This window comes from Ostrea edulis, chromosome 10, assembly GCF_947568905.1.
Source record: "Ostrea edulis chromosome 10, xbOstEdul1.1, whole genome shotgun sequence".
NCBI classification, from domain to species: Eukaryota; Metazoa; Mollusca; class Bivalvia; order Ostreida; family Ostreidae; genus Ostrea; species Ostrea edulis.
The window spans coordinates 13,681,441-13,706,224 of record NC_079173.1 but is presented as its reverse complement, the minus strand read 5'-3'; the positions used below and the strand labels follow the sequence as shown (position 1 = coordinate 13,706,224).

The 24,784-nt window shown below is 34.7% G+C and overlaps 2 protein-coding genes across 2 annotated transcripts; both read right to left on the bottom strand.

Annotated features, from left to right (window-relative positions):
* Positions 1-271: 271 nt before the first annotated feature.
* Positions 272-1,723, bottom strand: LOC130050978 (uncharacterized). The gene is made up of 3 exons (XM_056152027.1): positions 1,645-1,723; positions 1,341-1,439; positions 272-939 (listed from the first exon to the last, which is right to left on the bottom strand). The coding sequence occupies exons 2-3, from the start codon at positions 1,396-1,398 to the stop codon at positions 749-751; spliced, it is 249 nt and encodes an 82-aa protein (XP_056008002.1). The 5' UTR covers positions 1,399-1,439; positions 1,645-1,723; the 3' UTR covers positions 272-748.
* Positions 1,724-13,846: 12,123 nt separating this feature from the next.
* Positions 13,847-15,322, bottom strand: LOC125666842 (uncharacterized). The gene is made up of 3 exons (XM_048900168.2): positions 15,219-15,322; positions 14,915-15,013; positions 13,847-14,513 (listed from the first exon to the last, which is right to left on the bottom strand). The coding sequence occupies exons 2-3, from the start codon at positions 14,970-14,972 to the stop codon at positions 14,317-14,319; spliced, it is 255 nt and encodes an 84-aa protein (XP_048756125.2). The 5' UTR covers positions 14,973-15,013; positions 15,219-15,322; the 3' UTR covers positions 13,847-14,316.
* Between the last annotated feature and the right edge of the window lie 9,462 nt (positions 15,323-24,784).

Sequence of the window (24,784 nt, the reverse complement as noted above, 5' to 3'; positions counted from 1 at the left end):
GTAGATATCCCTTTCAGTTCAAGAGATATCTCACAATATAAAAGAGATAGCCCAGTAAGTGGGATATATACTATAAGTTAAAGAGATATCTCTTTTTCCAAAGATATATTTTTTAAAATCAGAATTTTTTCTTTAAAATAGTATTATTTTATTTTCTGAATAATTAGTAAATCGGCTTGGCATATGTACCTTTATCTGTAGGGAACACAGCGGGTGTATGGGGAATAGTGTTATTCAGCTATTGTCATCTACAGAATAAACAACGACACTCTGGAATTTATGATTTGCTGTATTTTGTCTATATGTTGATGTTGTAAAACAACTAAATCAATAAATATCTTTTCTACAAGAAATATGCACAGTCTAAAACATACAATTTTTCATTTAAAAAAAGCTAATATGTCAGTGGTAAAGCGAAATTGACAACTGTAAGAGCCACGTGGGTTCCTTCAGGATAACAGTAATTCACATTCTACCCATACGTACATTATGAACTACAAAGGGATACTACATAGATAAGCGAGAGTTGTAAATCGATTCACAACGAGTTTTTTTAAAAAAGGAAACCGCATTTACATAAAACTCTATTAATTACAATGAAGTTATAATAGCAATACCGTGCAGTGATGTGCATCAGTAATAAGCTTTGTGAATTTAAGAAAAGGGTTTATCTTTAGGTTAACAGATTAACGCATGAGTGATTTTCTTTTCATTTCCAGCATTCTTCTTTACAATGAATCCAATTCCTTTATCCTCCATAATGTCCGTACTCCTTACTGCTAGAGTCATCATCTGCGCTTCTCCTTCGACGATCTCCCTTATTACTGCCACCTCCCTTATTACTGCCACCTCCTTTATTACTGCCACCTCCATTATCTTTGTCATCATCGCCATTTTTGTTACTCTTATCATCATCATCTCCATTGCCACCGCTTCGACCTAAAGATAAAATTAAAAGCAAAAACCTAAAATACACTCCAACAAATATGGAGAGTCAGTCTTTTTAACCGATGAAGAACTAAATGATCTTACAAGAAGTAGATAAATGAAGTTGTCAATTACGAATTCGAAAAATCTTTTCTGCAGGAACTTGAATATAAAGTTTGAAATTTAAATTTCTCACATCAAGAAATTCAACTTCTTGGATAAAATAATAGACGTTCTCGCAGCTTCAGACTTCTGACTTCATTAGGGCTGTACCTATTTTACTATATATTCACTGAGAAGAAAATGTTATATTTATGAACGGGGTGACGTTTAACAGAGATTAATGTCCATGTACATACCCCAAGGTCCCTTACTCAACTTTCTACAGAGAAAGAAGAAAATAATTAACTCACTGGCAAAGGTTTCCACCAAAATTAGGCCGATGATCAGAAAAACAAGAAATTTCTTCATTCTGCAGCACTGTATCAGATCGTAGCGTGTAATACTAAATTCTGAAAACAAGTAAAAGTAGATATAATATAAAATGCATTAGGATAACTGATAGGAGAGGTAATTTTTAAAGTAGCATGCTAGAGGTTACATGATCAGAAATTTAAGCTGACAACGGATTCATCACACAAACTGTTCTTAGAATGCGACTAGACCTAAAATGATTTTTTAATATGCAGTGCAAGGAAAACAACGGTATTTTCTTACCTTAACCAATACGTTGACGCAATGACTGCACTGGAGGTAGCTATATATCTACGTTCTGTTTTGGATGCTTATATAGTCGTTACTTTTTGGCAGGGATCAACGAAGCAGAGCTATTAATTTTGTAGATATAAAAAACTTGACAGCAAACTTTAACATCTACAAAAATACCATTGTTCGATGCAGTTACTTATACAGAAATAGGTCATTTCAGTAAACGGCATTAAAAAAAATATTTTGATAACGATCTATGTTGCGTAGATATAGTCATCCATTATAAAAATGACGAACAACCTCAATGTCAATTAAAATTCACAAATTTTGAAATTCTACAAAATGCATATTTTGTTCGACAAGAATATAACAAGGACCAAAATGAATTTTGTTTCCGTTTCTCAAGTCATGAAAATTAATACCCATAAGAGTGTATATCATCAATCTACAGTGTACACCTTCAAGATGAAGTCTTAGTAACCAGCTAGGTATTGAACAGTCGTGTGTTTTGATCAGGACATTTTAAGACGTCTTGTTGCACTGTCAATTACATTTTCAATTTAACTCTAGAATAACTTGATCGATTTCAGGTTTCCAAGGTAATACAAAACAATGGTGGCTGTCAGACAGCATGACCGGTGGACGTGGTCTGTAGTTTGTTTGTACCTCTATCAGAAGGAATTCATTCAAATGTTAGTTACAGTGCAGCATAGTGATTTTGATTGATTGATTGAATATTGTTTAACGTCCCGCTCGAGAATCTCTCACTCATATGTAGACGTCACCACTGCTGGTGAAGGGCTGCAAAATTTAGGCCTATGCTCAGTGCTTACGGCCTTTGAGCAGGGAGGGATCTTTATCGTGCCACACCTGCTGTGACACGGGACCTCAGTTTTTGCGGTCTCATCCGAAGGACCGCCCCATTTAGTCGCCTCTTGCGACACGCAAGTGGTACTAAGGACCTATTCTAACCCTGATCCCCCTGGACCCAGGAAAGTGGAGGCAACTCTGATGAATGTGGCTGTTCTAACCTTGATATTGCTGAAAAGTGCATCTCAGATAGATGTACACAATTTTATAATACATTTAACACATCAGCGCTCAAATAATTACACATCCCAGAACCCCAACGTCAATGACTTATAATCATCTAAGTGTGCTAATTTCAATACTTCAGAGTTTCTAGAACACCGACTGTTCCTAATGAAAATGAAAAAAAATCACGCCTATGATTTAATTCAGAGACCATGGGTCATATCGCTCACCTGAGCAATTGCATATTCACATTTTTTTAGGATTTGAATTTGAATCCTGGAATAATTTACCCTTTTTTGCGACTTACCTGAAGCTGGAGTTCATGGTGTGAACATACTTAAATCTGCATCATATGAAGCTGTTTGCATATCAACTTATCACTTTACAATCTCGCTTTTGAGAAAGTCTTCGAGGAATTTTTCGGTATGTTTCGATGTAACACTTTGAACATTTGTTTTTAGTCCTATGCAGTATCATATTGTTTTCATTTTGATTTGATATTTTGCATCGTTGTGGGTCTTGAGGAAAAAAAATAACTGTCAAGAATTTTCCTAAAATAGTACATTACTGTAAAACATTAAACCTCTCTTACTGCCGTGTCGAATTCAACGGAAATGATGTCGAAAATCTTGAATCCCGATTGTGAAAGGTGAAGGTAACGAACAGTAATAAATCTCATAACTCCTATAAGCAATACAAAATAGAGAGCTGGGCAAACACGGTCCCCTGGATATACCAGAGGTGGGATCAGATGCCTAGGAGGAGTAAGCATCCCCTGTCGACCGGTAACACCCACCGTGAGGCCTATATCTCGATCAAGTAAACGGAGTTGTCCGTACTCAAAATAAGTGTAATCATAAAAGAAAAGAATTCTTGAAATTATTTCACAAATCATACTCCCCCGTTTTGGAGTTAAAGGCTGATCCCAGGGTTTAACGGTTTTGATAAACTTGATTCTTCATTATACATGAAAACTTTTATACAAGTATAAGGGATTGTAATTCAGAAGTTGTTAAGAGGTCTAAAAAAAAAACCACAAATTCAATTATTCTTGATTATATCTCCTTAAAAGGATACCCTGTAAAATCGAAATAAAAGACACCACAGATTCGTCCACTGTTGCTTCATACTTAGATATTTTTATTGGAAGTAGATATTAACGGCAAATTAGCAACTCGTTTTATGACAAACCGGATGATTTCAGCTTCTCCATCGTTAACTTCCCATATTTATGTAGCAATATTGCTAGCCATCTTAAAAATTACCTTGTTAAACACCACTCTGATTCCACGCACAAGTATTTTGAAGTTGAAATAAAAAATATGCTAGAGCTCGTCATTGACAATATCTTCGTGGTCTTTAGTGATCAGGTCTTCCAACAGTCTGTCGAGATTTCAATGGGCACGAATTGTGCTTCTTTGTTAGCTGACCTGTTTTTATATTCATAAGAAGCAGAATTTATTCAGAAACTTCTACATGAGAAGAAAAAATATCTTGCTGTACCCTTCAATTCAATATTTAGATATATTGACGTTTTATCTATTAACAATATTATTATACCTCAGTATAAGAATTCTATGCAACGCATAATCTGATTGGTCTAGACGGTCACGTGCCTGGGATGACAAAACTTCATATCTCCCTCTCAAACATCATATATCCCTGTCATATTTACCCCTTGGGATGGCTCGTGCATTCTCCATGAATTTAACGTCAAGGTAGACGAAGTGTATCGTGACGTCACAATAAGTCCAAGTCATTCTACTTTCATAATTCATAAGGCACAAAACATGCGGGTCTCTGATACACAGTTGAATCGCATGGTTTTAGTTGGTACAAAAACAAGCAAGTAAATCAGCATTCAAGGAGAATGGAAATACAAAAACTGGTTATCATATCAATGTATTTCTTTGTTTGTACCTTCTACCGTAATACGTTGACGGCGCAGTGTTACCGTTAGGACGATCTCAGCTACATACAATGTATAGATGAGAGGACTCCAATTTCAAATGCACCTTTCTAGTCTTGCTCTGTTTCGGTATAATAAACAATTTATTGCATGAATGTTCGGGAGATATGAAGATTTATCACTCAAGAAAAATGATATTCCCCGAGGGCAATTTTTCTTCTGTGAATAAATCTTCATATCTCTCTCACTATAATGCAATAAATGTATAACTTTCATTCATATGTCCAATCGATATATCCCTTTGGGCTCGAAATAAGATACACCACAGAGTCGTCCACATTTGCTTTATACTTAGATATTTTATTGAAAGTATATATTAAAGGCGAAGTAACAACTCAACTTTATGGCAAACGGGATGATTTCAGCTTCTCCATCGTCAACTTCCCATATTTATATAGCAATATTCCATTATCACCTGCATACAAACACGTTGATGGTGCAGAGGTTTCATGTCAGCATTTTGCAAACTCTATGGTTGTTATAACGATTTAGTTTGCCAATACAACCTAGCATTCGGTCAAATACTGTCTGACGTCAGGGGCGTAGCTTCGGTAGGCTCAAGTAGGCACGTGCCTACACATTTTTTCCCTTTATTTTCAAAACACATTTTTGTCCATAAATGTTTGCAAAATAAACATATATATTTCTAGCATTTAAAATCGGATATAAAATTATTCTGTCGGACCTTTTCTTTTAATAATGTATTCTATATAATGTTTACATATTTTTTTCTAAACTTTGGTGATCACAATAACTTGCTCTCGAACTTAACAGTTTAAATTTTCCAAAAGTTGTGCAATATTTCAAGGGACTGATTCACGATTTCTCCGAAAATTTTGTTTTTTCACTTTTAATGATCAAAACCTACTGTTTAAACCATTTCACATAAAATTTAAAGCCATACATTATCACAGAAGCTCATTTTTGAGAGTTTGTTATTTGTTTTGTAAATAAAGATTGCTGTTTGTTATTGTTTACGAAATTGTAAAAAGAAATGGATATTGATTAAGTTTAGCATATCTATCACATTCCAAGCATTCTTTGAGTAGAATGTGTCATCTAAAAGTTAAAACTTGTGACTATGCGAAATTAAGACGGTTTATATTGCAAAATTAATATGTCACTGGTTTGTTTGTTTACATAAAAATACTCGAGTCTTTGTTTACACAACACATATTTAAGACTAAAGTGTTGCTTTTATTCTTGCATTCAGAAAGTAAAAATTTTGGCTGTCAACATCAAATGAGTTAATATATGTTTAATGTTTAACATCCAAAATGCAAAATATTTTTTTTCAAAAATCGTGAACCAGTCCCTTTAATGTTTATTGCAATCATTTTGATGCTCAGAGTAGTGCAAACGAGTCCTAATATTTCAAAATTTGTATCGGGGTATCCCGTGGGGATCCGAGTTGGAATAGGTCCTCAATACCCCTTGCTTGTCGTAAGAGGCGACTAAATGGGGCGGTCTTTCGGATGAGACCGCGAAAACCGAGGTCCCGTGTCACAGTAGGTGTGGCACGATAAAGATCCCTCCATAAGCGCCGAGCATAGGCCTAAATTTTGCAGCCCTTCACCAACAGTGGTGACGTCTCCATATGAGTGAAATATTCTTGAGAGGGACGTTAAACAATATTTAATCTATCGGGGGTGACCCGCGACCACCACCGATATGGGGTCATCCCCCTCCTGTACCTACCCCTTCAGCGCTTCGGGCCTCGGTGAAACCTTCAGTTTCATCACACGTGCCTACACATTGAAACAGTCCTAGCTACGCCCCTGGATGTGTTTCATACCAATTGCGAGACCGTTCTTAGCTCACTGATTTCGACTACAGATAACTACATTTACCTGATCAACATATAGAGCTCACAGCGGGTATGACCGGTCGACAGGGGGTGTTTACTCCATTTAGACACCTGCTCCCATCTCTGATATATCCAGGGACTCGTGTTTGTCCAACCCTCAATTTTGTATTGCTTATAAGAGTTATGAGATTGATAACTGTTCGTTATCTTCACCTTTCATTCAAGAAAACAAACTTTTCGACCATGTATTTGAGAACAAGATAATGCATTAGCACAGTAATATGGAGAGTTTTATTTTGAACAGATGAAAATTTATTTTTGGTATACAGAATTATAAGATTAACACTGAGAGGCGTTTTACCAAAAATAAAATTAACAAAAATTATGGCATTATTTTTCTAACATGAAAACATGAATATTCCATAGTGTTACAGGTAGTAACAAAATGTGATGAATGTCTCTATATTTTCTTTACAGAATGAACAACGTTGATTTGAATTGATTTATCAAAGGTAATATTTCATAGGAAGACACAGGAAACTGTTCTGTATTGTAGCCACTGAACTTTAACATCAATGCTTGTTTCACAACACGTTTTAAATAACTCTTTGGCGGAAACTTTTACAGATAATTCAGTGCTGCATTGTTTGGATTGCTTTGGTTATGAGATCATCAATATTTATCATTAGATATAACACTTTGGAGCATTTTTCATTCAACAGCAGATTCAAAAGTTAAAGGGATAAATGGCGGACAATGTTTTCAACATCTGATATCTTGACAGACATAGTCTTAAACTTAGATATAGACAGGGAATGCTTACTCCTCCTAGACACATGATCCCACCTCTGGTGTGTCAAGGGGCCTGTGTTTGCCCAACTATCTATTTTGTATTGCTTATGGGAGTTATGAGATTGATCACTGCTCGTTATTTTCACCTTTCATTTAGTACTGGTAATACATGTGTTATTTTACATTTCTGTGAAAATTAATAAAAATAAAACCAAATAGAAAATATCCATCTTCATCTACTGTATAACTATCCAATTATTTTCACTTCATGATGATACGATGCTTTAACATAAATGATTTTATTGCCAACACACAAGTTAGTGGGATACCACACTGGGATAGAGCACATATTTGCATTGATACCTATTGCTGGTATGATCGGAAAGAAGAAGAAAGAACAACAAGAAAAACTAGAAGTACAAGGTTATATAAAACGCAAATTAAAAAAAAAAACACTATAATTTTGTCTTTTCCCTCTACGGTTTTCCTTTTTTAACATATGTTAATTAAAGTGCAATAAGTTCCTTGGATTCGTGATCGTTATTGCCTATTACTGCCGTCCAAATAAAAAATTAGAAACATTATCACAGAATAATCGCCTATTTATATGTCAATGTCAGGACTCGTCAATTATCAAATTAAGTAAAAATTGAATAAAATACAATAAAAACTAACATCTTAAATGTGACAAACCAGATTGTTAACCACAGAAAATGCCTTTCTGTTTTGATAAGGAAAATGAGTATGTACTTACTCGAGGTCACTTACATACTTTCTTCTTCTTTGTAATATTTAAGCCCCAAAAATACAGAGCTTTCTTTTCATTGAATCTTTAAAATAAAGGGGAGAGCGAAAAATTAAATAAAAGTTTTCGAAGAGAAATTTCCCTTCGGTATTGAAAGAGATTTTCGTTCTTACACGGAATTGTAATGTTACTCATTTGTTCATATGCTTTCAAATCAAGTGTAGTACCACGTATTAAATAACTAAGAACAGCAATGCCCAATTTTTGTCCAGAATTTGTATCTATCACTTGTAAGGTACCAATTTTGATGCACCAGATGCGCATTTCGACAAATTATGTCCCTTCAGTGATGCTCAACGGAAATATTTGAAATCCGAAATAACAATTAAGTTTTAGAGCTATTATAGGCAAAAACATTGTGCCAAAAAGTGGAGTCAAATTCGTTTAAGGATAAGAACTATGCGTGAGGGAGATAATCCATAATTTTGAAATGAATTTCTAAATTTTATAATAGCAATTAAATATACATCCGTATTTTCAAGCTAGTAACGAAGTACCTAGCTACTGGGCTTTAGAGACCCTCGGGGACTAACAGTCCATCAGCAGAGACCTCGACCCAGGGGTCATAATGTAAAACTTGTACGGTACCAATTTTGATGCACCAGATGCGCATTTCGACATATTATGTCTCTTCAGTGATGCTCAACCGAAATTTTTTAAAATCCGAAATAACAATTAAGTGTTATCTATCGAACGTCTTCAGAATCAGAAAATGTATCCCCCATAAAGCCCAGACCAATGTTTAAAGAAAATCACATGATTTTAAGAACACCCATGGTAGGGTTAGTAAAATTACCTAAATTAAATTATTGTAGTATAATTCACTCGGAGTTCATTAATTTGATATAAAGTCTATTTTTTGTGAAATTCTTTTGACAATTTGCTTGTTCCCTCATTCAAACAACTTTAATGATTTGTGACGTTATCTTTGTAGCATTCTTAGAAGTCAATTTATTAAGGATTGAAAACCTCACAAACTAAATCGAAAGTATCATCAATTACTTACTTCAAGTATACTTTGATTTATCAATTATTATTTTTTGTATTTAGTGATAAAGTTATGTCTTCCCATGGTGAGTCCGTGTAGAAGCAGTAGTTCCTTATCCGTAGACAACACTTATTCAAATTTTGCATCAGTTATAGAAACATTTATCAGAAAACTCTGTTCTAACTGCTGTGTCAGCCTGGGCGTTGTAGATAAATGGGAGACAGGATCCTTCATGGACTTGGTTTTTTTTTCCTGTTATAATTCTTTAATTTTAGCATTGAAATTTATTTGATTTTGTTTTGTGCTTGGAGACATAATTTCCTTTGTGAATTTTAATGATGTGAACTTTTTGGTAATTGTCTTACTGCATTTTGTCATCTTGATGCCCCATATTTCAATTTCAAAGTATATGTGACATTTTACATGCAAAAACAATGCTCAGTTCTAGACAGCTATGTATAATTTGAATGAAAAATTTGTTTGAATAGCATTACATAATTGTGTCTATAAAATATCCTAAGTAAAGAACTCTCACACTGTATGATAACAACACTAACTGGCACTGGTTTAGTACTTCGAGCGTTAGTGTCGTGACTAGGAGGTTTATAGGCGACAGAAAGAGTAAACATTTAACAGGATGCTAATACAAAACGAACAATTAACCGATTTTCAAAACATACTGAAATTCATAAAAAAAAAACTAGCTTAAAACACAATCAATAGACTCAATTTCAAAATCAATGGACTCCGTTGCAGAACGACCACCCATGCAAAACCAACAGTCAACATTAGATCTAACGCTACATATAGCGATGTAACGTGCAAAGAATAGGAGACATTATGAGAATTAACGATAGATGTCGCACGAATCTGTAACTTGCTGTACACGTCATAATCATCAGTCTTCGTACTTTAAGATGACGATTAACAAATCGCGCACACACCCTCCCCGGGAAAAATACAAATCACCCTCATGTTCTTCGTTTGTTTTGTGTGCAATATAAACAAAGCACCCATCTTAAGCAAAGAATTACTTCAGTCATGTAAAGAATTCAAACATGATTAAAATTATTGAAATCAAACTTAGCATTGAAAGTCGCTTTTCATTATCTGATTCCCAATATATATTTGAAGACACATATAGCATTACATGTATATACTTGTGTACAACATATTGTATATCCATACGAGAGAGAAACAAGAGACCCATGGGCAACATCGCTCACCTTAATCACCGTCGCCCTGCCATTGTTCAGCTGTTGTGAATTTTAAAAGATCTTTTTATCAATCTTTATTCCCATGAACATTTTTGACCCCATATTGTGGTCCCAACCTAGCCCCAAAAGATCAAAACATAGCTGAAAATGAATTCCCAGACCACGGCCAAACGATCATTGATCATGTCAGGATATGTAGACTTTGTCATAAGAAACCTTTACACAAAATATGAAAGCTCCATTTTAGATAGTTCAGGAGATATTAAGAACTTAAGAATTTTCTTAAAAGTATTTCAAACTTCCAGGTTAAGGTCACAATGTCAAACTTCAAAAAATAACAAGATATCGCTCAAGAATATAAAAGCCCTACCTTAAATAGTTTTAAAAATAGGAGATATTGAATAGGTTTATTTAAAGTAGGTCAAACTCCAAGGTCAAAAGATCAAACACCATTGTGTACAAGATCTAGCCATACAGAATCTATATACATGTATGAAAAACACACCGAAAAATAGTTCCGAATATATCTAATAGGTTATATTTTCTTAAAAGTGATAGCCCTCGCTTAAATATTTCAAGCGATTGAAAAAATAAAGATTTCCCCATATATCAACATATAACATTTTGATCCTCCATTGAGGCCACAACTTACCCCGGGGGACCATGAATTGCAAAAACTTGGATCTACTGTATGTCAGGAAGCTTTCATGTAAATTTGAATTTTTCTGGCCCGGTGGTTTTTGAGAAGAATTTTTTAAAGATTTTCCTATATTCTCGAATGTAAAACTTTGATCCCTTATTGTGACCCCACCTTACCACTAAGGGCCATGATCTGTGCAAACTTGAATTTCCATTATGTAAGGAAGCAACATGTAGATTTGAACTTTTCTGGCACATTGGTTCTTGAGAACATTTTTAAATGATCCCACCCTATTTTTGAATTTGCGTGACTATCTCCCCTTTGAAAGGATCATGGCCATTCATTTGAACAAACATGAATCCCCTTCACCCATGGATAATGTGAATTAATTTTGACGGACATAGATCCAGTGGTTCTGGAGAAGATGAAAATGTGAAAAGTTTATAGACGGACAGACGACGGAGAACCGGTGATCAGAATAGCTCACTTGAGTTTTCAGTGCAGGTGAGCTAAAATATGTCAAAAGGATAGATATCTAAAAAAAAAAAAAAAAAAAAACAACAACAAAAAACAAACAAAGAACCTCAAAAAAGATATGGATAGAATGTGAATTGCTGATATGCTGAAGGAACCCACGTGGTTCTTACAGTTGTCAGCTTCATTTTACTACTGCAGTACTAGCTTTATTCAAATGTACAATTATCTGTATATTTGAGACTGTGTATATTTGTTCTAGAACAGATATCTATTGATTTATTTGTTTTAAACATCAATATAATGCAATATATGGACAAAATACAGCGAATTATAAAATTGAGACTGTTAAATTATTGATTTATGTAGATAACAATAGCTGAAAAACGACTCTCCCTGCATCTGCTCTGTCCCCCTGTAGATAAAAGTAGCTATGCCAAGACTATTGTTTTTTCCAGAAAATACAATATCACTAATTTAAAGACAAATCTCGTATCTCTTGTCTTGATGAGAAAGGTGAATTATTATACAGATCAATCCCATAACTCCTTTAAGGAATACAAAAAAAACCAAAGTTGGGCAAACACGGACCCCTGGAAATTACAGAGGAGGGATGAGGTGTCCAGATGGAGTAAGCATCCCTAGTTGACTGGTCACACGCGAACCCAATATATTGACAATATAAATGGAGTCCTTCATAGTCAAAACAATTGTTCCAAGAACGACCTACCAAGGAGAGTCTAACAACTGACATGAAGCAACTCAGACAGCATTTGATCCAACGATAGGCCGTTTGGCAAATTAGATTATTATAACGATCATAGAATTCGCGAAATGTTCACTTTAAACAAAACTCCTGAAATCCCTGTATCATGAAATTGTTTGTCAGTAGCCTGCACGATTTAAAAATGATGATATGCAGAGCAAGCTCTCATGTATCGAATAGATTGAGGAATATTAACACCATATGCAGGTGATAATGGAATATTGCTACATAAATATTGGAAGTATGACGACTGAGAAACTGAAATCATCCAGTTAATCGTAAAGTTGATTTGTTAGTTTCCACTGATATTTTATTTCAATAAAACATCTAAGTAAGAAGCAGTTATGGAGGACTTTGGTATCTTATTTCGAGTTCACGGGGACATACCGAATCGACATATGAATGAAAATGATTATCTTCATATCGATAAAGCGTCGTCGATATATCTAAATGTCAAGTTCAAGGCTGCATGAAGAGGTTTTTTTCTTCTCATGTAGAAGCTTTTGAACAAATCTGCATACGAAGATTAAAAAAATGTCAGATAACGAAGGAGCGCAGTTCGTTCATTCTTTTATGTATCTATTTATACTGAAGGTCCAATGCCAATTTTTGATGACTGACAAATTGTGTTTGAATATCATTACGCCTTGCCCTTGGGTGTTACCAATCATTGATAATATTTGGTTTGATAATTAAAGATATAATGGCACGGTTACCCAACCATGAAGCTTGGAATTGGTGTGAACTGAGTGATTAGGCAGAGACAAAAACCTTTTGTTTGATATTCACAGAATTTCAGTAGCTAAAGATACCTACATTGTAGACATGTCATAATTGGACTAATGCCTCCTCCCTCTTCAAGATTTGACACGAGATACAGATTTGGAAATACCGTTCTAGAGCAAACAAAGAGCGATAATTCTAATAAAATCAAGACAATGTCATTTAAAACAATGACATCTATCAAGTAGACCTTTTAACGATATTCTTGACAAAGTATCAGCATTACTTCGAGCGCCTTTTGAAACATTAGACAATAAACAAGCAAGAACAATGAAGGGGAGACTACAATTAACAACAAAAGATGTTGCGTTGAAAAAGTGATATGAATTCAGTTACAATTCATATTTAGCAATACCTGTGTTCACTTCAAAATCGTCATCTATGTCGGACAATTCTGGGAGAATTCCGTATATATTCGACTAGAATTGAAATATGTATGGAAAATATCTGTTTAGCTTAGACAGATGTCTCTTTTGTGAATGGTGAAGAAAACGAACAGTGATCAATCTCACAAATCCAATACGCAATACAAAATAGTGAGTTGGGCAAACACGGATCTCTAGATACTCCAAATGTGGGGTCAGGTGCCTAGGAGGAGTAAGCATCAACTATCGATCAGTCACACCTGCCGCGAATCCTTTTTCCATGTAGATATCCCTTTCAGTTCAAGAGATATCTCACTAAGTGAAATAGATATCTCTCAAAAAGAGATATTCCACTAAGTGAAATATATATCTTAAGTTAAAGAGATACCTCTTTTTCCAAAGATATAATTTTCAAAATCAGATTTTTTTCTTTAAAGTAGTATTATTTTCTTTTCTGAATAATTAGTAAAACGGCTTGATATAGGTGCCTTCCTCTGTAGTGAACACAGCGGGTGTATGGGGAATAGTGTTATTCAGCTATTGTCACCTATAGAATAAATAACGACACTCTGGAATTTATGATTTGCTGTATTTTGTCTAATGTTGATGTTGTAAAACAACTAAATCAATAAATATCTGTTCTACAAGAAATATGCACAGTCTAAAACATACAGACAATTTTACATTTTAAAAAGCTAGTACGTCAGTGGTAAAGCGAAATTGACAACTGTAAGAGCCACGTGGGTTCCGTTAGCATAACAGTAATTCACATTCTATCCATACGTACATTATGAACTACAAAGAGATACTACATAGATAAGCTAGAGTTGTAAACCGATTCACAACAAGGTTTTTAAAAAGGAAACCGCATTTACATAAAACTCTATTAATTACAATGAACTTATTATAGCAATACCGTGCAGTGATGTACATCAGTAATAAGCTTTGTGAATTTAAGGAAAAGGGTTTATCTTAAGGTTAACGCATGAGTGATTTTCTTTTCATTTCCAGCATTCTTCTCTATAGTGAATCCAATTCCTCTATCGTCCTCCTCCACCATATCCGTTCTCCTTACTGCTAGAGTCATCATCTGCGCTTCTCCTTCGACGATCTCCCTTATTACTGCCACCTCTCTTATTACTGCCACCTCCCTTATTACTGCCACCTCCATTATCTTTGTCATCATCGCCATTTTTGTTACTCTTGTCGTCATCATCTCCATTGCCACCACTTCGACCTAGAGATAAAATTAAAATCAAAAACCTAAAATACACTCCAACAAATATGGAGAGTCAGTCTTTTTAACCGATGAAGAACTAAATGATCTTACACGAAGCAGATAAATGAAGTTGTCAATTACGAATTCCAAGAATATTTTCTACAGGAACTTGAATATAAAGTTTGAAATTTAAATTTCTCACATCAAGAAATTCAACTTCTTGGATAAAATAATAGACGTTCTCCCAGCTTCGGACTTCTGATTTCATTACGATTGTACCTATTTTACTATATATTCACTGAGAAAAAAATGTGATTTTTATGAATGGGGTGACGTTTAACAGGGATTAATGTCCATGTACATACCCCAAGGTCCCTTACTCAACTTTCTACAGAGAAAGAAGAAAATAATTAACTCACTGGCAAAGGTTTCCACCAAAATTAGGCCGATGATCAGAAAAACAAGAAATTTCTTCATTCTGCAGCACTGTATCAGTTCGTAGCGTATAATACTAAATTCTGAAAACAAGTAAAAGTAGATATAATATAAAATGCATTGGGATAACTGATAGGAGAGATAAATTTTAAAGTAGCATGCTAGAGGTTACATGATCAGAAATTTAAGCTGACAACGGATTCATCACACAAACTGTTCTTACAATGCGACTAGACCTAAAATGATTTTTTAATATGCAGTGCAAGGAAAACAACGGTATTTTCTTACCTTAACCAATACGTTGACGCAATGACTGCACTGGAGGTAGCTATATATCTACGTTCTGTTTTGGATGCTTATATAGTCGTTACTTATGGCAGGGATCAACGAAGCAGAGGTATTAATTTTATAGATGTAAAAAACTTGACAGCAAACATTAACATCTACAAAAATACCATTGTTCGATGCAGCTTCTTATACAGAAATAGGTCATTTCAGTAAGCGGAATTAAAAAAAATATTTTGATCAAGATCTATGTCGCGTAGATATGGTCATCCATTATAAAAATGACGAACAACCTCAATGTCAATTAAAATTCATAAATTTTGAAATTCTAAAATATGCATATTTTGTTCGACAAGGATATAACAAGACCAAAATGAATTTTGTTACCGTTTCTCAAATCATGAAAATTAATACCCATAAGAGTGTATATCCTCAATCTACAGTGTACACCTTCAAGATGAAGTCTTAGTAACCAGCTAGGTATTGAACAGTCGTGTGTTTTGTTGCACTGTCAATTACATTTTCAATTTAACTCTAGAATAACTTGATCGATTTCAGGTTTCCAAGCTAATACAAAACAATGGTGGCTGTCAGACAGCATGACCGGTGGACGTGGTTTGTAATTCGTATGTACTTCTATCACAAGGAATTCATTCAAATGTTAATTACAGTGCAGGATAGTGATTTTGATTGATTGATTGAATATTGTTTAACGTTCCGCTCGAGAATCTTTCACTCATATGTAGACGTCACCACAGCTGGTGAAGGGCTGCAACATTTAGGCCTATTCTCGGTGCTTACGTCCTTTGAGCAGGGAGGGATCTTCATCGTGTCACACCTGCTGTGACACGGGACCTCAGTTTTTGCGGTCTCATCCGAAGGACCGCCCCATTTAGTCGCCTCTTGCGATAAGCAAGGGGTACTAAGGACCTATTCTAACCAGGGTCCCCCTAGACGCGGGAGAGTGGAGGCAACTCTGATGAATGTGGCTGTTCTAACCTTGATATTGCTGAAAAGCGCATCTCAGATAGATGTACACAATTTTATAATACATTTAACACGTCAGCGCTCAAATAATTACACATCGCAGAACCCCAACGTCAGTGACTTATAATCATCTAAGTGTGTTAATTTCAATACTACAGAGTTTCTGGAACACCGACTGTTCCTAATGAAAATGAAAAAATTCACGCCTATGATTTTAAAGAATTTAATTCAGAGACCATGGGTCATATTGCTCACCTGAGCAATTGCATATTCACATTTTTTAGGATTTGAATCCTGGAATAATTTACCCTCTTTTGCGACTTACCTGAAGCTGGAGTTCATGGTGTGAACATGGTTAAATCTGCATCATATGAAGCTGTTTGCATATCAACTTATCACTTTACAATCTCGCTTTTGAGAAAGTCTTCGAAGAATTTTTCGGTATGTTTCGATGTAACACTTTGAAGATTTGTTTTTAGTCCTATGTTGTATGATATTGTTTTCATTTTGATTTGATATTCTGTATCGTTGTGGGTCTTGAGGGGAAAATATAATTGTCAAGAATTTCCTAAAATAATACATTACTTTGTAAAACATTAAACCTCTCTTACTGCCGTGTCGAATTCAACGGAAATGATGAAGAAAATCTTGAATCCCGATTGTGAAAGGTGAAGGTAACGAACAGTGATGAATCTCATAACTCCTATAAGCAATACAAAATAGAGAGCTGGGCAAACACGGTCCCCTGGATATACTAGAGGTGGGATCAGATGCCTAGGAGGAGTAAGCATCCCCTGTCGACCGGTAACACCCACCGTGAGGCCTATATCTCGATCAAGTAAACGGAGTTATCCGTAGTCAAAATAAGTGTAATCATAAAAGAAAAGAATTCTTGAAATTATTTCACACATCATACTCCCCCATTTCGGGGTTCCAGGCTGATCCCGGGGTTGAACGGTTTTGATAAACTTGATTTTTCATTATACATGAAAACATTTATACAAGTATAAGGGATTGTAGTTCAGAAGTTGTTAAGAGTTAAAAAAACAAAAACAAAAAAAAACACAAATTCAATTATTCTTGATTATATCTCCTTAAAAGGATTCCCTGTAAAACCGAAATAAAAGACACCACAGATTCGTCCACTGTTGCTTCATACCTAGATATTTTTTATTGAAAGTAGATATTAACGGCAAATTAGCAACTCGTTTTATGACAAACCGGATGATTTCAGTTTCTCCATCGTTAACTTCCCATATTTATGTAGCAATATTGCTAGTCATCTTAAAAATTACCTTGTTAAACACCACTCTGATTCCACGCACAAGTACTCTGAAGTTGAAATAAAAAATACGCTAGAGCTCGTCATTGACAATATCTTCGTGGTCTTTAGTGATCAGGTCTTCCAACAGTTTGTCGGGATTTCAATGGGCACGAATTGTGCTTCTTTGTTAGCTGACCTGTTTTTATATTCATAAGAAGCAGAATTTATTCAGAAACTTCTACATGAGAAGAAAAAATATCTTGATGAGAAGAAAAAATATCTTGATGTACCCTTCAATTCAATATTTAGATATATCGACGTTTTATCTATTAACAATATTATTATACCTCAGTATTAGAATTCTATGCAACGCATAATCTGATTGGTCTAGACGGTCACGTGCCTGGGATGACAAAACTTCATATCTCCCTCTCAAACATCATATCTCCCTGTCATATTTACCCCTTGGGATGGCTCGTGCATTCTCCATGAATTTAACGTCAAGGTAGACGAAGTGTATCGTGACGTCACAATAAGTCCAAGTCATTCTACTTCCATAATTCATAAGGCACAAAATATACGGGTCTCTGATACACAGTTAAATTGCATGGTTTTAGTTGGTACAAAAACAAGGAAGTAAATCAGCATTCAAGGAGAATGGAAATACAAAAACTGGTTATCATATCAATGGGGTCCGTGTTTGTCCAACTATCTATTTTGCATTGCTTGTAGGAGTTATGAGATTGACCACTGTTCGTTATCTTCACCTTGCATCAATGTATTTCTTAGTTTGTACCTTCTACCGTAATACGTTGACGGCGCAGTGTTACCGTTAGGACGATCTCAGCTTCATACAATGTATAGATGAGCGGACTCCAATTTCAAATGCACCTTTGTAGTCTTGCTTTGTTTCGGTATAATAAACAATTCATTGCATGAATGTTCGGGAAATATGAAGATTTATTCACTCAAGAAAAATCATATTCTCCGAGGGCAATTTTTCTTCGGTGAAAAAATCTTCATATCTCTCTCACTATAATGCAATAAATGTATAACTTTCATTTATATGTCAAATCGATATATCCCTTTGGGCTCGAAATAAGATACACCACAGAGTCGTCCACATTTGCTTTATACTTAGATATTTTATTGAAAGTATATATTAAGGGCAAAGTAACAACTCAACTTTATGGCAAACGGGATGACTTCAGCTTCTCCATCGTCAACTTCCCATATTTATGTAGCAATATTCCATTATCACCTGCATACAAACACGTTGATGGTGCAGAGGTTTAATGTCAGCATTTTGCAAAATCTATGGTTGTTATAACGATTTAGTTTGCCAATACAACCTAACATTTGGTCAAATACTGTCTGACGTCAGGGGCATAGCTTCGGTAGGCTCAAGTAGGCACGTGCCTACACATTTTTCCCTTTATTTTCAAAACACATTTTTGCCCATAAATGTTTGCAAAATAAACATATATATTTCTAGTATTTAAAATCGGATATAAAATTATTCTGTCGGACCTTTTCTTTTAATAATGTATTCTATATAATGTTTACATATTTGTTTCCAAACTTTGGTGACTCGCTCTCGAACTTAACAGTTTAAATTTTCCAAAAGTTGTGCAATATAAAGGGACTGATTCACGATTTCTCCGAAAATTTTGTTTTTTCACTTTTAATGATCAAAACCTACTGTTTAAACCATTTCACATAAAATGTAAGGCCATACATTATCACAGAAGCTCATTTTTGAGAGTTTGTTATTTGTTTTGTAAACAAAGATTGCTGTATGTTATTGTTTACGAAATTGTAAAAAGAAATGGATATTGATTAAGTTTAGCATATCTATCACATTTCAAGCATTCTTTGAGTAGAATGTGTCATCTAAAAGTTAAAACTTGTGACTATGCGAAATTAAGACGGTTTATATTGCAAAATTAATATGTCACTGGTTTGTTTGTTTACATAAAAAGACTCGAGTCTTTGTTTACACAACACATATTTAAAACTAAAATGTTCCTTTTATTCTTGCATTCAGAAAGTAAAAATTTTGGCTGTCAACATCAAATGAGTTATATGTTTAATGTTTAACATCCAAAATGCAAAATATTTTTTTTCAAAAATCGTGAACCAGTCCCTTTAATGTCTATTGCAATCATTTTGATGCTCAGAGTAGTGCAAACGAGTCCTAATATTTCAAAAAATTTATCGGGGTATCCCGTGGGGATCCGGGTTAGAATAAGGTCCTCAATACTCCTTGCTTGTCGTAAGAGGCGACTAGATGGGGAGGTCCTTCGGATGAGACCGCAAAAACCGAGGTCCCGTTTCACAGTAGGTGTGGCACGATAAAGATCCCTCCATAAGCGCCGAGCATAGACCTAAATTTTGCAGCCCTTCACCGGCAGTGGTGACGACTCCATATGAGTGAAATATTCTTGAGAGGGACGTTAAACAATATTTAATCTACCGGGGGTGACCCGCGACCACCACCGAGATGGGGCCACCCCCTCCTGTACCTACCCCCTCGGCGCTTCGGAGCTCAGTGAAACCTTTAGTTTCATCACACCTGCCTATACATTGAAACAGTCCTAGCTACGCCCCTGGATGTGTTTCATACCATACCAATTGCGAGACCGTTCTTAGCTCACTGATTTCGACTACAGATAACTCCATTTACCTGATCAACATCTAGGGCTCACAGCGGGCATGACCGGTCGACAGGGGTGTTTACTCCTTTTAGACACCTGCTCCCATCTCTGATATATCCAGGGACTCGTGTTTGCCCAACCCTCTATTTTGTATTCCTTATAAGAGTTATGAGATTGATCACTGTTCGTTATCTTCACCTTTCATTCAAGAAAACAAATTTTTCGATCATGTATTTGAGAACAAGGTAATGCATTAACGCAGTAATATGGAGTTTTATTTTGAACAGATGAAAAGTTTATTTTTGGTATATAGAATTATAACAATAACACTGAGAAGCGTTTTACCAAAAATCACATAAAAAATTTATGGCATTTTTTTTCTAAAATGAAAACATGAATATTCCATAGTGTTAGATGCTGTTTTTGGCTATATTTAGATCTAAAACTTCATAGTTATTTCGGATTTCAAACATTTCGATTGAGCATCACTGAAGAGACATAATTGTCGAAATGCTCATCTGGTGCATCAAAATTGGTACCGTATAAGTTTTACATTATGACCCCTGGGTCGAGGCCTCTGCTGGTGGACTGTTAGTCCCCGAGGGCCTCTACAGACCAGTAGCTAAGTAATTCGTTACTAGCTTGAAAATACGGATGTATATTTAATTGCTGTTATAAAATTTAGAAATTCATTTCAAAATTATGGATTATCTCCCTCATGCATAGCTCTTATCCTTGGACGAATTTGGCTCCACTTGTTTTGGCTATATTTAGATCTAAAACTTCATAGTTATTTCGGATTTCAAACATTTCGGTTGAGCATCACTGAAGAGACATTATTTGTCGAAATGCGCATCTGGTGCATCAAACTTGGTACCGTATAAGTTTTACATGTAGTTACAAAATGTGATGAATGTCTCTATATTTTCTTTACAGAATGAACAACGTTGATTTGAAATAGAATTGATTTGTCTAAGGTAATATTTCGTAGGAAGACACAAAAAATGTTCTGTATTGTCGCCACTGAACTTTGACATCAATGCTTGTTTCACAACACGTTTTAAATAACTCTTTGGCGGAAACTTTTACAGATAATCCAGTGCTCCATTGTTTGGATTGCTTTGGGTATGAGATCATCACTATTCATCATTAGATATAACACTTTGCAGCATTTTTCATTCAACAGCAGATTCAAAAGTTAAAGGGATAAATGGCGGACAATGTTTTCAACATCTGATCTGTTGACAGACATAGTCTTAAACTTAGATATAGACAGGGAATGCTTACTCCTCCTAGACACATGATCCCACCTCTGGTGTGTCCAGGGGCCGGTGTTTGCCCAGCTATCTATTTTGTATTGCTTATGGGAGTTATGAGATTGATCACTGCTCGTTATTTTCACCTTTCATATAGTACTGGTAAGACTGTTTTATTGTATAATACATACATGTGTTATTTTACAGTTCTGTGAAAATTAATAAAAATAAAACCGAATAGAAAATATCCATCTTCATTTACTGTATAGCTGTCCAATTATTTTCACTTCATGATGATACGATGCTTTAACATAAAGGATTTTATTGCCAACACACAAGTTAGTGGGATACCACACTGGGATAGTGCAAAGATTTGCATTGATACCTATTGCTGGTATGATCTGAAAGAAGAAGAAAGAACAACAAGAAAAACAAGAAGGTACAAGGTTATATAAAACGCAAATTTAAAAGAAAAACACTATCATTTTGTCTTTTGCCTGTACGGTTTTCCTATTTAACATATCTTAATTAAAGTGCAATAAGTAAATCAAAAATTAGAAACATTATCACAGAATAATCGCCTAATTATATGTCAATGTCAGGACTCGTTAATTATCAAATTAAGTAAACATTAAATAAACTTCAATAAAAACTAACATCTTAAATGTGACAAACCAGATTGTTAACCACAGAAAATGCCTTTCTGTTTTGATAAGGAAAATGAGTATGTACTTACTCGAGATCACTTACATATTTCCTTCTTTTTTGTTATATTTAAGGCCCAAAAATACAGAGCTTTCTTTTCATTGAATCTTTAAAATAAAGGGGAGAGCTAAAAATTAAATAAAAGTTTTCGAAGAGAAATTTCCCTTCGGTATTGAAAGAGATTTTCATTCTTACACGGAATTGTAATGTTGCTCATTTTTTCATATGCTTTCAAATCAAGTGTAGTACCACGTATTAGATAACTAAGAACAGCAATGCCCAGTTTTTGTCCAGAATTTGTATGTAAAACTTGTAAGGTACCAATTTTGATGCACCAGTTGCGCATTTCGACAAATTATGTCCCTTCAGTGATGCTCAACGGAAATATTTGAAATCCGAAATAACAATTAAGTTTTAGAGCTATTATAGGCAAAAACATTGTGCCAAAAAGTGGAGTCAAATTCGTTTAAGGATAAGAACTATGCGTGAGGGAGATAATCCATAATTTTGAAATGAATTTCTAAATTTTATAATAGCAATTAAATATACATCCGTATTTTCAAGCTAGTAATGAAGTACTTAGCTACTGGGCTTTAGAGACCCTCGGGGACTAACAGTCCATCAGAAGAGGCCTCGACCCAGGGGTCATAATGTAAAACTTGTACGGTACCAATTTTGATGCACCAGATGCGCATTTCGACAAATTATGTCTCTTCAGTGATGCTCAACCGAAATTGTTTTAAATCCAAAATAACAATTAAGTGTTATCTATCGAACGTCTTCAGAATCAGAAAATGTATCCCCCATAAAGCCCAGACCAATGTTTAAAGAAAATCACATGATTTTAAGAACACCCATGGTAGGGTTAGTAAAATTACCTAAATTAAATTATTGTAGTATAATTCACTCGGAGTTCATTAATTTGATATAAAGTCTATTTTTTGTGAAATTCTTTTGACAATTTGCTTGTTCCCTCATTCAAACAACTTTAATGATTTGTGACGTTATCTTTGTAGCATTCTTAGAAGTCAATTTATTAAGGATTGAAAACCTCACAAACTAAATCGAAAGTATCATCAATTACTTACTTCAAGTATACTTTGATTTATCAATTATTACTTTTTGTATTTAGTGATAAAGTTATGTCTTCCCATGGTGAGTCCGTGTAGAAGCAGTAGTTCCTTATCCGTAGACAACACTTATTCAAATTTTGCATCAGTTATAGAAACATTTATCAGAAAACTCTATTCTAACTGCTGTGTCAGCCTGGGCGTTGTAGATAAATGGGAGACAGGTTCCTTCATGGACTTGGTTTTTTTTCCCTGTTATATTTCAAGCGATTGAAAAAATAAAGATTTCCCCATATATCAACATATAACATTTTGATCCTCCATTGAGGCCACAACTTACCCCGGGGGACCATGAATTGCAAAAACTTGGATCTACTGTATGTCAGGAACCTTTCATGTAAATTTGAATTTTTCTGGCCCAGTGGTTTTTGAGAAAAAGTTTTTAAAGATTTTCCTATATTCTCGAATGTAAAACTTTGATCCCCTATTGTGACCCCACCTTACCACTAAGGGCCATGATCTGCGCAAACTTGAATTTCCATTATGTAAGGAAGCAACATGTAGATTTGAACTTTTCTGGCACATTGGTTCTTGAGAACATTTTTAAATGATCCCACCCTATTTTTGAATTTGCGTGACTATCTTCCCTTTGAAAGGATCATGGTCCTTCATTTGAACAAACATGAATCCCCTTCACCCATGGATAATGTGAATTAATTTTGACTGACATAGATCCAGTCGTTCTGGAGAAAAATGTGAAAAGTTTATAGACGGACAGACGACGGAGAACCGGTGATCAGAATAGCTCACTTGAGTTTTCAGTGCAGGTGAGCTAAAATATGTCAAAAGGATAGATATCTAAAAAAAAAAAAAAAAAAAAAAAAAAAAAGAAAGAACCTCAAAAATCTTTCAAATGTCAGTGATATAATTACTTTAAGAATATGAAGGCATGAAACCTCCGTACTATGAACCGATCCCCCAACACCAACATGGGATTCCAAGAACGATTACCTTATCAATATGATAGGGATGTCATATGTCATCGTAAAACACTTTCAATTAAAAATGTCATCGTTCAAAATAGTGTTTAATACATGTACATAAGATGTTTTCTGAATATTTATTTTCTTTCTTTCAAATTGAAAATCTATATAATCGAAGAAACTCCTCAAAGTATTATTTACCAAAATTCAAAACAAACCGTTACAAGAACAGTTTTGTGCCCTGGTATATACTAAACCAAACGTATATATAAACATAGTGTATTCTAAAAGCTGGTCAGCAGACTTTTAATCCTTATTTCAGACTCATTATTGGTTAATTAGGTTGTTGTTATTTTTATACCTTATGTACGTCTGTTTATTTATATTTATCTCCAAATATTTCTATTATATGTAAATACTTTTAAAAATATCCCTTGTATTTTCATATTCTTATCACATATATATATATATATATATATATGTTGCTAATATTCTTATGTTTTGACTTACTTATTGTACTTTCAACTTTTAAAACTTGCCTTTGAATAGATATTTATCTATCCATCTATCTAACTGACCCATTTCCTGCTCTATCATTTGTAAGATAATTGTGTTCTTCATCGGTTAAAAAGACTGTGCCTCTCCAT

Excerpts from the sequence above, each read along its gene's own strand:
- LOC130050978 (XM_056152027.1), bottom strand. The coding sequence starts at position 1,398 with ATGAAGAAATTTCTTGTTTTTCTGATCATCGGCCTAATTTTGGTGGAA. Across the intron at positions 940-1,340 it reads TTTGGTGGAAACCTTTGCCA|GTCGAAGCGGTGGCAATGGA; the intron begins GTGAGTTAATTA and ends TTTTATCTTTAG.
- LOC125666842 (XM_048900168.2), bottom strand. The coding sequence starts at position 14,972 with ATGAAGAAATTTCTTGTTTTTCTGATCATCGGCCTAATTTTGGTGGAA. Across the intron at positions 14,514-14,914 it reads TTTGGTGGAAACCTTTGCCA|GTCGAAGTGGTGGCAATGGA; the intron begins GTGAGTTAATTA and ends TTTTATCTCTAG.